The 13,872-nt window shown below is 41.6% G+C and overlaps 1 protein-coding gene across 8 annotated transcripts in view; it reads left to right on the top strand.

Moving 5' to 3' along the window:
• The window catches only part of mef2cb (myocyte enhancer factor 2cb), an 84,592-nt gene extending 73,566 nt beyond the window's left edge, over positions 1-11,026 (top strand). For all 8 annotated transcript variants that reach the window (XM_019894600.1, XM_019894601.1, XM_019894598.1 and 5 more), the window contains 4 exons: positions 4,665-4,837; positions 6,589-6,718; positions 7,520-7,655; positions 8,443-11,026. In XM_019894600.1, the coding sequence (XP_019750159.1) occupies positions 4,665-4,837; positions 6,589-6,718; positions 7,520-7,655; positions 8,443-8,794 (791 nt within the window). In that variant the 3' untranslated portion in view covers positions 8,795-11,026. The remainder of the gene's footprint in view (positions 1-4,664; positions 4,838-6,588; positions 6,719-7,519; positions 7,656-8,442) is intronic.
• The last annotated feature ends 2,846 nt before the right edge of the window (positions 11,027-13,872 follow it).

Raw genomic sequence — 13,872 nt, 5'->3', positions numbered from 1 at the left:
AGGGTGGGGGGGGTTAGTGGGGGCGTGTGGTGATGAATATCCACGAGTGCTTTGAGGCATGTGTGCAAAGGAGAAACAGCAGGGTAACACAGATGGAAGTGTTGCGCGAACTTGTTCGGTCATTGTCATGATGAGTGAGTCAGTGTGATGTGGCTCAACCGCAATCATGTTATTTTGAATACATTTATTTTAATATTGCTCTGCTGCTCACAAGTTTGGATCAAAATTTTACAAATAGCTGTCAGGTGTTTCTTCAGTGTAGCAGTCTCAAGAAAGAAGATGTGTGTGTGTGTGTGTGTGTGTGTGTGTGTGTGTGTGTGTGTGTGTGTGCGTGTGCGTGTGCGTGTGTGTGTGTGTGTGTGTGTTTCCATAGATGTCATGGTTCCACTCTCTGTGAAGAGACAAAATGACAGCAAGATCCCACATGGGACTACTATTACCTGGGGTCCCCCTCGAGTGTGGCAGCATTGTTTAAAAAAAAAAAAAGTTGTTTTGTGCCTGAATCCAACACACATATCACACATCTTTGCTAATTCTATTGTTCTAATTGTTTCATGGCCTACCCTTTTTAAAACACAACCAGGTCGTTTCTCAACAAAAGATCAGCTTGAATTGTCGTTTTAGTGAAATGATTTTCTTACGAATCTTCTTCGACGGATAGATGTTTGAAATACAATTTACCATTTTTTTGCAAAACCAAAGGAAAACATTCACTAAATAACCGGAACATCGAGTGCGACTTACTGTAAAGAGAAAAGGATCCAAGGTCTGCATTGAAATGTTGTCAAAACAAAGAGAACTGAACCGCCAAAGCAAATACGTTGCGTTTAATAGCCAGGCATGTGCATGACGTCAGCATCGCACAATGCGCTGCTTCCAGTCCAGTGCATTGAGGACAGGTTACTGAAAGGCTGAGTCATCATGCCTCCGAGTCCTTCCTCTGAAATGTTGCGGAGGAAGAGTGAAAATGCCTGTGTTTATCTACAGCACATTTTCAAGCTTTAAACTTCAGCACGAGCTGAGTCTGGGAGACAAAAATCGGACCCAGGTCTCCGTTTGAGCTTGTTCCACTGACAGTTTTGAGGACGTCTTCCTCTCATCACTACCAATGTTATTGAACACACTATACCTGCTTTTAGTGTTTGCTCACAAACTGTACGGAAAGCCACATCATTGCTCTGAGCTTCAGTTCGGCCTCAAATGTCAAAACATTTTTGAATGCCTTGAGCAAAGTAAATATGAACGCTGTTAAGAATGCTACCAAATTTGAATGATTTTTTTTTAATCGCCACTTGGATAAAATTAGCCTTAAAAAAATCATGGAACATCAAGCCGTTCTCTCTGCTCTCCAACACTGTGGGCGTGTCTGATGAATTCACCAAAGCCACGGCCTGCCCAGCTTTCAACCGTCAATCAAATACCATTTCTACGATCCAAAAAAGTTGTAGCATCTTTTCTATGCCTCCACATAAACTACATGAAATGAAAATAAACAACAAATATCCGCTTAAAAGCCTCTGGTGGCTGAAATATATATTCCACTGGATTGTCGCAGGACTTTTCCACGCCGGCACTAAGACCTTGTTCACATGCTGGGTGTCAAGTTGAACTCTTGGAAAAAAAAATGTATTACCTCACTTTTTCTGCCTTCTCTCTGTGACATGTGCACACTCATGTTCAACAACGAGGCACTCTTAAGTGAATTTTCGGTGCGCAGGCATATGTAGCCGGCTAACTGCATGTCGCAATTACTTCAAATAACCACTGATGCGAATGAAGGCAGGCGCTCAAGTTCTTATGTAGTGGAGAACATTTTAGCCCCGCCCCAAAAATCAGGATAATTGCTCTCCCACCTAACTGCCTCTTGGCTCGGCTGCGTGTTAATTCTTCCTCTCCGAGCGGCTGTTTGCAGCCTGTGCCGTGCAAACGGCCAATCGTGCGTCGTGGCTGTTACGTCTCTGTGAGTTGAGTCAGAGCATCTGCACTCAAATCGGAGGGGATCAAACACCAAAATGAAAAGACTTGACTTCCAATTTTCATTCCATTTACTTAACGACTTCATGATTTTACTTGTGAAATGCTTTAAGGAGCGGCGCGTGCCACTGGTGATCAGGGAGCAGTAATAATCGACTGGACCGCAGCCATCTCCGCACGATGGCAACGCGCAGATGTCTGATTGAAGCCTTAGCAACATGAAGTGTGTGTGTGTGTGTGTGTGTGTGTGTGTGTGTGTGTGTGTGTGTGTGTGTGTGTGTGTGTGTGTGTGTGTGTGTGTGTGTCGTTCTGACCAAACGGTGCATTAATGTCGCTCCCCTCAGCACGTTTTCATCTCTGCCGAAACATAGAGGCATGGCTTATTTACCAAAGTGTGTGTATATGCGTGGCATCAATGTGTGTTTTAGGGAGTGGATGAGGTCTCATTCAGCAATCTCCACATGCACCCACTCCATTGCACAAAAGGGGTAGGCCATGAGTATGAGAGAGCGGGAAAAGCTGAAGAGGCAGCTGCCACTTTGCTAATGTGCGGATTGAGATAGAACTAAGAGGGTCCCATAGAAAACACACACGTGCATCCATATGTGATGCTCGCTTTTTACTTTCAGACATACAAAGATGCCGCTCTTGTGTACTGTATTACGGCCCATCCGCGTGGAAAAGTGCGTACAGCCAGAGATGCCTGACGCCGTATATTAAAACTCTTTCAGCGCCAGCCATTTTCAGACCTTTCTTTACCACGTGAAAAAAAATTTTAATATAAAAAGATGTACACGGGGTTGAATGGCTAGATTATTTAAAAAAAAAAACAACATGAAAAAACATCCATGGCATCAAATGAGTTAAGAGAATGGCACCGCGCGTGAAGCAGCCACACGTTAGCCGAGCGCGCGCGCGCACACATTTATAATTCGTTCTGGGTCACCACGAGCGACCGTTTACTCGTCAAACTGTTCAAATTGTGCTTTTTGAGACTTTTCATTTCCAAACAACAAAAACCTCGCTCTCAAATTAAACAAAGATCAGCAAGGGAAATTGCCCAGGAAGACATCTGCGACTCATTTTCCCCCCGGAGTGTATGATTAGGAAATTCATTTATGTCTAACGTATAATTCCTGCCCGTCTTTCAAGTGGGAAAGTCCACACTGCGCCCTGTGTTCTAGCCCTTGGAAGAAGGAACGAAAAGTAAGGAGGGTGGGCGGGGGGGGTGGAACCAGCTTGTGGGATTGGGTTAGAAACAAAGAATATGTTGCTTGCAGGAATGCTTCCCTCCTTTTTTTTTTTGTCTTTAAGATATTGCGAGGTTTTCACCGCATCGTTTTTCAAGAGGGAAAAGTGTGTGCTGCACTTGTGTTCTCTTTGCTGAGCTGGTGGAAGCCCCAAGGGAGGGTCTTTGTGTGGAGCAACCACACGTGTTTAGTTCTGATGGCCAAATGATGGGCCCCGTCCCGCTGTGGTCTTGCTACCCGTAATTTGATGTTTTTACATGATTCACTGGCTGTTGCCGGGCACATGTAGCCTTAACTGACTGTGACAGAGTTGGAGGAGGAGGTCCGCTCTTTGCGCGGACGCCAAGTAAATGATACGACCACTCGAGGGTCTTCTGTCAGAAAGCAACGTTTCTATGGTTCATTTAGCCAAATGACAGAAAAGACGAGGAGACTACAAGGGACGGCAAGGTGAAAACGGAATACCGTGGATCCCAATGATCTTATACCGCAGGATTTCCAACAGTTATTCAACTCTGGAATCTGGTTTTCGTAAGGATAGTAGAGTGCAGAACTTCAACAATCCTCATTTGAATCAACACCTTCTGCACATGCCTACATTTGATCATGGAGATTTCATCCAATTGTACATCCACCAAATATGCTGGGTGTGCATTGCCAAGTTATGCAAAAAAAATATTCAATCAAATTTGGGGGGGCTTGAGTGCCATTTTCACACATGACATTAAACTGTATATTGGACACTTATGATAAGTGTCAAACCCCAAAAAGTCAGATTCTGTCCGTTAATGCCATACTGAAGAAGGGCGGATGGAGTAAAATCCTGGATCAGACCAAAACAGTATTCTTTGATGTGACATGGTTTTATGTGCAGGTTGGCAAAAAATAAAACTTAACATCATAGGCAGATGTAAAGCAAAGACTTTTGCGTCCTATTTTCGTGTTCAGTGCAAGTCTAGCATGAAATGAAGTCTTAACTTTGCTTATGGGTGGATTTTTCTCTCCTTTGGTATTGTTGTGGATGGGGACAGATAGAAAGGGGCGTTTGCGTCGTTGTGGGAGCGGACTCAGTCGACTTGCTCCCTGGCATTAATTTAAATTGATGTTGTGCAAGATCTACTATGGTTTGCAGCAAGTGGATTTTTAATGGCACAATTATGTGTTTTTGAACACTGGCTAATCTCTGGATATGTTTGAATGAAATGAAATCTATTTTGATGATGATATTTTTCAGAATTATTTTTAATTGATATCCATATCTATGTACCCATGTAAATTTGGGGAAATAGTAGGCCACAGAACAAAGCCAAGGAAAAAACATGTTAGTCCGTCGGGTTCCAAAGATTTATGTGACTTTTTGTTGAAATGTTTGGTCAACTTGAAGTACCGCCACATTTCCTGAATGTTTCTGACTCTGCCATCTTTCTTTTGCTTTGCCAGGAAATGGATATGGCAATCATCGCAACTCCCCCGGTCTGCTGGTCTCTCAGGCCGGCATGAACAAGAACATGCAGGCAAAGTCACCCCCACCCATGAATTTAGGCATGAACAACCGCAAACCCGACCTCCGTGTTCTCATCCCGCACGGCGCCAAGAGCAACATGCCCTCCATTGTGAGTAAACCAAACGATCTTCACTGATCTCCAATGGCCGACTTATTTTTCCGCCATTCCATCGTACGTCTTTTTATCAGACCTGTATTTCATGGGGCCATTTGTTTCCAGCCCAAGTCTGAAACTTTATTCACTAGATACCACCTCGAAAAATACAACGCTCTCCCGAGCATCAGCATAGTGATCAACTTTAAAGTTAGGTCATATAGGAAGTGTTCCTTTAAAAAAAAAAAAAAGTGAAAGATTTTATTCCTGATTCAAATCATTCAATTAAAATGCATTGCAATTCAAAATTGTACTGACATGTTGAAAAACAGTTTGATAGATTCAAATGTCAATGCATGGTACTGTCGTTAAAAGTTAAATACAGCTGAACTGTACTTGAAAAATGGACTGCACTGGAAAGTTAAAAAAAAAAAAAGCGCAAGCTTCTTTTCATACAATGCCTGTGTGTATTGCTAGTCTTTAAATGTTTTTTTTTTAAATTCAGGGATTCTTTCACGTACTATGAGAGAGAATTGTTGTACCATAATCTAAGAATTGCTGTGATTGACTCGGCACTGTTTCCCATGAAGTTTAAATCCTTTTTTCGTTCACACTTTTTTTTACTCCAAATTAATTAAATGCATTCGTAATCACTGATGCAGTGATGGCGTTATGTGTCCCCGAGAGGTGAAATCACTTCAATCATAACTTTTATATGCGTTTCATGAAAAGTGGGAAAGAAATTAATCAATAGTTCATCACAACTTTATGAGCAACAGTGTACATGAGCGGCTGTGTTTATGTCTTCTTTAACCTCCCCCCCCCCCTTGTCATTATCGAAGGTTCGTGTCGTGTTCTATATTCTTAGTCGCAGTTTCTTCCTTGGAGCCGCACCTAGTCGCCACTCTCTACTCACTCGCAAACTCTAATTTGAATTTATCACCCTCCCCTTTAATGCCCTCAGTCTGATGATGTCGATCTGCTTTTGGTAAGTCGGACTGCTCAAAATGTAGAAAATGCCAGCAGCCTCCATCAAATGAACCCGAAGCATCTTTACCTCGATGTCCAATTATTGCAGAAACTTTTTTTCTTTTGATTTGCACCCACTTTTTGCTGCCACTACTAAGATCACTCGAGCCTGATATTTCTGAATCCAGTCAACTTTTTCCATCTCTGGAGCTGAACTGCGCTCAAGTGTGCTCAGTGGGCTAGTTTTGTTATGTTAGATCACACAGTGCCCCCCAGTGTTGTGTGTCTGTAATAGCACGTTGACCTGACAGCTAGTTTCATAAGTTTTTTTTTGACATTCAGTTTCCGCCTTTCGCTTTTCTCCGTGCATACGGCCATGCCAACCACACACACACACAATTTACAGTGTCCTACTGTGATTTGTGTTCCGCTTTCTTTTTTTTGCATCCTTCACCAGCAGATGCTCACCTTTGCCACAGAAAAGTGTGTCCTCTCTCTTTGCCACCGCTACCCTACGTTGCCTTGGAGACAGATGGTGTTACTATAGCGACAGCGGGCCCTCACTCAGGGTAAATGACAGGGTTGGCTGGGTTCAGTGCGTGTCAGGCAATTGCTTCCCCGCGCAAGTTGGCATCACATTCATTTTGTCGAGCATCTGCTGAGTGGACGAAAGGAAATGAAAAAGACGAGTAGAACTTTTCCGCTTTTCGTGAGGCCTTGTTGTCCATTCAATGTTCCTAAGTCTCTTCTTTTTCCTCATCTCCTTGTTCTCCGTCGATTCCCTTTTCCTGTGACAGAACCAGAGAATAAACAACTCCCAGTCTGCCCAATCATTGGCCACCCCAGTTGTGTCAGTAGCAACTCCAACTCTGCCGGGACAAGGCATGGGTGGTTACCCGTCGGCGATCTCCACTTCTTATGGTACAGGTATGCGCCACACCATATCACATTTATTTACACTGGCATGGTCATTGTAATGAGTGACGATAATGTTCAAATATTTTAATAAATGAGCACCCCTCTTAGAGTGTGACCATTTTTCATATTTGCTACATAAATGCATTGAACGACAATATTTGTGTTTTCGAGTTGTCTCGTCACCTGCTTAATGTGGCTCTCGAATAGAATGATGAGCCCACTGCAAAAATGATCAGGTTCTCGGCTTTTGATATTTATAGATATGTGCTTGAGTATAACCAAAAAAAATAAATCAAAATAGTTTTCAACAAAGTAATCACAAGATGCAGTAACTCAAAAATCCCAAATGGAATTATTGTCATTTAGAACTGTGGTTCTCAAACTGACACCTTAAATCTCAGCGCCACCTAAAAATATATTGTAATAACAATAATAATAATAATAATAATAGTAATAATACTTGGCTTAGTAGCAGAGACTTTATTTCTAACAAGTAAGGCATTGTCACATTATCCACAAATTGATCCTAAATATAGGAGCTTCATTTCAATTTGTGCTCATATCTTCAAAATCTAATCTAATCTAATCTATGATAATATAATGTAAGAAATATTTTTCGGCCTTGATGTATCCCTCACGTTTGAAACGTTGTAAAGCAATTGAACAGAAGAGGGTGCTGTTGTCACACAAATGAGTAAAGAGGTCGGGAACGGTGCCTCATTCAACCAAGCTACGTGCTCTTTGCAAATTGCACACATTCCTTACGTCACTGAATATTTGTTTTGTTTTGTTTTGTTTTCCACCACGCAGAGTATTCCCTAAATAGTGCAGACTTGTCTTCGCTGTCGGGCTTCAACAGCGGCAGTTCCCTGCACCTGGGCTCAATGAGCGGCTGGCAGCAGCAACACCTTCAGAACATGCAGCATTCGGCCCTCGGACAGCTCGGGTGAGTGGGAGCAGCTCGAGTTCTTTTGGAATGCATGGTTCATCACATAAGGATGATGTCACACCCAATAGCCAAAGAATGTTACAGTGGTACCGCGATTTACGAGTGACCCGATTTATGAGGGTTTGTTTTTCGCAGTTGCTGGGCTCACTTGTTGCAAGCGAACATTTGAGAGACGAGCACTAGATGGTGGCAGTGAACTCAGCTCAAGAACCTTCACAAATTAGCAGCAGTTTGGCAGATTATTTTTCATTGATCAATATTAAGAGGCCACTTGCTTTTGTCACTCCCAGTTGAGGTTTTCTGTCTTAACTAAAACCTAACATTCAATGTTTATTTGAACACAAATGGTTTAGCAACACATACAGACAAACGGTGTATCCCTATGTCTGTATTATATTGCCCCCTGGTGGCCAAGGCACCCAAACAAGAAGAAACCTCACAATGAATTAATAATGATCCGCAAACGATTTAATTCTTTGAATTCTGTTTAATCGTGTTGTAAATTTATGTTCGTAAGAAGTACAATACTGTAGAGTGCTTTTTTTTTTCCAAAATAAAAAATGTTGGTCTTTGACCGAAGGGCTTCAATAGATGAATTCATTTCCACAAGGGAAGATGTTTTGTGTTACTTGCACGGACAGCAGTCGAGGCACCACTGTACCGCACATCACCCATTGTTTCCAATCTTCACCGCACAAATACGACACCTCTTAGGAATAGACAAATGCATGTTTGTGTGCTCTGCATCTCTGTAACACCTTTCCTTTCCTCTTCCTTCCTACAGAAATTGCTCTAGCTCTCACTTATGTCAGGGTTCAAATCTCTCCCTGCCCTCTGCTCAAAGCCTGCACATCAAGTCCGAACCTGTTTCTCCTCCTAGAGATCGCACCAGCAGTACACCGGGGGGCTACGGCGGTGGTGTTGTAGTACCCCCCCAGAACCCCTCATCCCGCCAGGACTCGGGACGCTCCCCAGTCGATAGCCTGAGCAGTTGTAGCAGCTCCCACGAAGGCAGCGACCGCGACGAGCACAGGAACGAGTTCCACTCTCCTCTGGGACTGGCACGGCCTGCCCTGGACGAGCGCGAGAGCCCCTCCATCAAGCGGGTGCGCCTGTCTGAGGGGTGGGCCACATGATAGCACGGCCCTCTCCCCCCGACTCCCCCCCAAACAACAACAGCCCCCCCTCTTTGTCAGTACCGAAATCATCTGACAGCCCGTCTCAGAAGTCTACAACCATTTTTATTTTAGTTTATTTTTTGAGGGTTTTATTTTTGCTGAGTGTGTAAGTGTGTGTGCGTGTGCTATACATATGACATCACATAACCCGGTGGGCTCTTGTAGATGTCATTCGGGTAGGGGGTGTTTCTATTCTATTTTTGGTTGGGGAACTATGCATAATAAACCGCTTTGCGTGTGGATCAAACCAATCACAAATGCATATATCTCGCAACCTGTGTACATATATGCATCTCGCCAACAACAATAGTCAGGTACTCTGTTTCCTACAAGTTACAGTTCACCGCAGAGAATCATCAGTGACTAGAAAAGACAAAAAAAAAAAAAAACCCATTAACATGAGAGCGAGTGCATGAGGGTCACACCTTAGCACTTGGCAAACACGCGTGTGTACAGTGTCAGTTTGCTCGCTATGTACCGTCTCCCTCGCAAAAACAAGTGTGTGTTCACATTAGATGATGTCATGTTGCAGGTTCAACGTATTTATGTAAATAGAGGTCGAAGGGGAGGGAGTGGGGTGGGGGTGGGGGGGGAGTCAAGAAGTTGCCGGACATTTCAAGATTTATTTACTGGCTAAAGGAAAAGCTAATATGCAACATTTGAAGGACTGTACCGGTCATCGGACCCCAACGTGTTTGGAACTTTTGGTGTATAAAAAGTGGGGTGAGGGAGGTGTGGCGTGAGGACCACCCTCTGATCCAAGAGTTAATGTAATCAACAAGCCTCTGGATCGAGTAGTAACTATCAGTATTACTAAAAGAAAGAAAGAAAAAAAAAAGAAAAAAAAAACAATTGTACGATACACTTGCTTATATTTTCATATGAAAGGAATACAATGCAAAGCATTTTTGTGGCTTTTTGTAGTTTCTATAAGCCAGAATGTGTTTTTGATAGCTTTGCTAAATAAGAGAAGGATAGTGCACCCCACCCTATTGTGGGATTTGGGGGGTGGGTGGGGGGGAATGGGCTTTGGAGCCCTAAGCCATGAAACAGACTGAGATCCAATGCTTTGCTGAACTGTTTTATCTTTGTAGAGGTTTGTTATTAAACGTGTATTTCTAATTATATATAATAATGGTAATATTAAGAATCTTTAAAAAAAAAAAATCTGTGAAATTAACATGCTTGTGTATAGCTTTCTAATATATAAATATATATAATATTTTCTTTTTTTGTTGTTGTTTTCCTAGTGGAGTTTCTACGTGCAGTTGCACATGTTGTTTGGTTTTTGTTTCCTTTGAGCCCTGAGCAGAGCTGGTGTATTTCCTACAACTTTTTTCAAGCAGTAAGTGTGCAAGCGAGGACGACAAAGAAATCACGCTGACGTAACAATCGCGTCCGGCCCAATATGCATTTTGATGTCCCACATGTTTCATCCTTAAGCTTCATTAACTTATTGAACATGACCTTGTTTTCCCTTTATTCGGCTCGACACAACCTCAGCTTGTCACGTCCAAGGCTCAAGCTGTACAGTTTCCATTGTGAGCTATTTAAGTCATAAAATTTGGCCAAAGGATGATGAGGAATAGCCCCCAAATCATTTGCAAGCTTAATTTGATTCTGTATCTCCTCAAGTGGAATTATTTTCAAATCAAACATCATTTGCTCCCATTTTTGACAGCTACGTATAGGAGAAAATGTGATCAGCGGTCGCTAATTTCTGATCGATAGCTGTTTTGATGACCCAAACTAGCCACTTATCTCTGCCTCTGAGTCATGTATCTGCTGTCATTTAAGTGTTATGATATTTCAATGTGCATATTTCATGCAGGTTCACTATGTTGTTACTGTATAGTCTGTGCATTCAAACGGGGGCAGAGCCTCTATAGCAGTGTTCTTCTCACTCTCTTCTTTTTTTTTTAAATTCAGTACAAAAAAAAGGCTGAGAGGGAAAAAAAAATAAATGTTTGAGGCGAACGAGTGGAGAAACCAAAGCCAGTGGCATTTGTGTGTTGTAAACTTCTTATTTTCACGTTCATTTATGTTTTTACTTTGCAAGCATTGAAACATGACAATAAAAAAAAAATGTTCAAATGTACAATTTCTTTCACACTTCAATTCCACTCAAGTCCAGTTTGACTCTGTGTCAATGCTCACAGCATTTACTTCTCTTGTGCGTTGATTTTTTTTTTGAGTGATGTGTTCTCAGAAGTGCATGCATCAAGAAGTCACATGACCCGCTAATTAGCATCTATTTATATTCACTCCCAAATTGAGCTCTTGCCAGCATGTCTTGGTGATTAATTAAGAGTTGAACATTAACCAAAGACATGACGCATATTTATATTTTCTTTTTTGCTGTTGTTGCATTTACTTGTTTTCATCATCTGTTGATCAGTTGCTGTGTTGTCGATGATTTAAGAGATTAAGAGTCATGCTGGTACCTTCCAAATGACGCAAGCAGTACCTCAGCCGATGTATTCTCGAGTCACTTTGCAGTGCAAAAAGGGAGAGCCTCCACCTGTACAGCCATGTGTAATAGCATATCGTCCCTCTTTGTTACTCCACATTGTGTGGTTTATTTAAATCTCGAAGAACAACAACAACAAAAAAAAGGGATCCTGTTTCTGTTCAATGCTTAAATCGTCAGTCTGTAGTGTGAAATGTAGCGTGTGTCAACCCAGAGACTGGGGCAGCTTTGGAGAAGGTTTTTTTTTCTTTTTTGTGCGGAATATGAGCGGCTTTCAGCGGCATAAGCTGGCCTTTGTCGCCACTTGAGACTCACGGTGATGGTGCGCGATGAAAAGTCCACGTGTGGAACTCCAGGGACTGAACTGAGCTGTGTGTGGCTGGGGGGACGCCGAGGGGCTGGAATACGCAAGTCTCCTCGTGCTGAGAGGGAGTTGAATTGTTTGTACTTTGCAGAGATTTCAGTAAACTTACTGGCTTTCTTAGTTATCCTCATGGTGACTTGGTGTGACTTTATTGTGTTGTTTCTGCACGCATGCCCGTAACAATGGCTCTTGTTTCAAAGCAGAACGTCCAAGAGCCCATCCAAGTGCAGGGTGGCGCAAACGGACATTGCGCAACACTCAATCCGTGACAAAAGCATGACACGCGACCATCTTTAGCATCTTCCCTTTTAATATTACAGGGAGGGCATATTTTTCCATTCACATATCAAAATAATCTATTTTTAATTCGCTGTGAAAAGCAAACAAAGCAGATGACGATAAACAAAGATAAGGAAGTTACAATTTACTTGTAAATGGTAAATGTCACTTGTATAGCGCTTTTCCACCTCGGGTACTCAAAGTGCTTTACACGGTTACCGCATTCACTAACTGATGACGCAGCATCCGGAGCAGTTTTTTTTAACGATAATAATTGGGCCTTTGGTGATCCTCTGTGAAGGCTTCTTTTTAGATTATGTTTCATAGTCAGGTTGAAAATGTCATTTTAAAAATTACCCTCAGCTGGACATTGCTTGGACACGCTTTGCTTTTTGTTTTTTTATTTTACAGCTTTCCCTTCAAACACTCGTTGCGTAGTAAGTGACCTTCGCTAAATTCGTTCTCTCAATGACAAAACCGTAGCCAGCTGTGTAGCAAAATAATATACGGAACATGCTGCTTTTAAAAAGAATATTCTAAATTAAAATGTGCATGTAAAACGTATTTTATAGCCCAGTAACATTCCCAAACAGTATAAACGCCCGAGAATTCATTTTTTAATGGCGTTTTTTTTAATCAAACTAATCACGTAAATGTCTATTTTAGCGGTGCATATATAAACAACGAGAACAACAAATGCGCTATTTAATTTAACGAATGCGTCCTGCTGTATGCACTTATAAACAGGTTGAAAATCAACTATGAGCGCTATATCTGGGAAATGCACTGGTATAGATGAATTGATACCAAAATGTATTTTTACGAGTACGTAATAAATAGAATGTAAAATTAATGTTTCGTTATTTTTTTTGGCAAATGCGTTTCATCGTTTTTTGGAGCCGCGCTTTCTAACAGTTTAGAATTAAGTTTTCACTGTACTATGTAGACACCAAGCAAATGCTCGTTATGATTTCGTAAAAAAATAAAACCAGTCATTGAAATAAACATGATAACGCCAAAATCTAATTTAAAACATGACCGACGACGTCGGTCTGTTAAGTACAATGAGTCACGTTCCATATTTTAAAAATACAAAAACTATGAACGCATCTAATTTATTTGAATGTATCTGAATTCTATCGATGACAATGCAGTATTTTCTAGCTAAGAATCTCTTTTGTTAATGTGGAAAATGCATTTCATAATTTCAACCTCTTACAGCCGCACTTTCCAGTCCAGTTGTAGCCATCCTCCATGCCACCGCTAGATGTCAGCATTGGGTCGTGGAGCGGAGATGAGCTCACTTGGTCTTTGTCGTCTTGGGGTGAGTATGACCATGAACGTCATATATCGTGTCTATTTTTTCAGGTTTTGTCACAAACCACTCAAATTTGAAGACAGTCAATTGCAGTTGAAGGCCAACGCAAATTACCAAATAGCCCAACAGTGAAATACTTTAACACCGATTGCAGGACGACAATAGGAAGATACTAATAGAATCATTACCTTTCCAGTTTTAACAACAGATAGGACAATGCATGCTAATGCTAATCAACGCTCCTAGACAAGTGCAAGGATAGAATTAAAGGGTCTCGTGATTTCACACTAATACCTCCATCTGCCTTTCTATTTGGAGTTTTTAATCACGTGGAGCCTGCTATAAATGATAAAATGTTGCATTTTTTTTAATGCCATTAAAGTGTCTCATTAAAGCCTATACTTCGTATGGAAATTAATGTGACACTGTACATCACGCCCTGTCTACGTTCTAAAAACGAATTAAACACTGTAGATAAAAATGAATATTCCGTACACACAAACACACACGCCCGCGCGCACTCATTTCTGACAATGAGAGTGTTCAAGTAATCTTAATTTTTAACTTGTTTTTTTACAGTATTGATACAATGAAGTCCAGGGTTC

The sequence above is a fragment of the Hippocampus comes genome, unplaced genomic scaffold (assembly GCF_001891065.2).
Source record: "Hippocampus comes isolate QL1 unplaced genomic scaffold, H_comes_QL1_v1.1 scaffold195, whole genome shotgun sequence".
Taxonomy (NCBI): Eukaryota; Metazoa; Chordata; class Actinopteri; order Syngnathiformes; family Syngnathidae; genus Hippocampus; species Hippocampus comes.
This window is presented reverse-complemented; position numbering and strand designations above follow the sequence as displayed.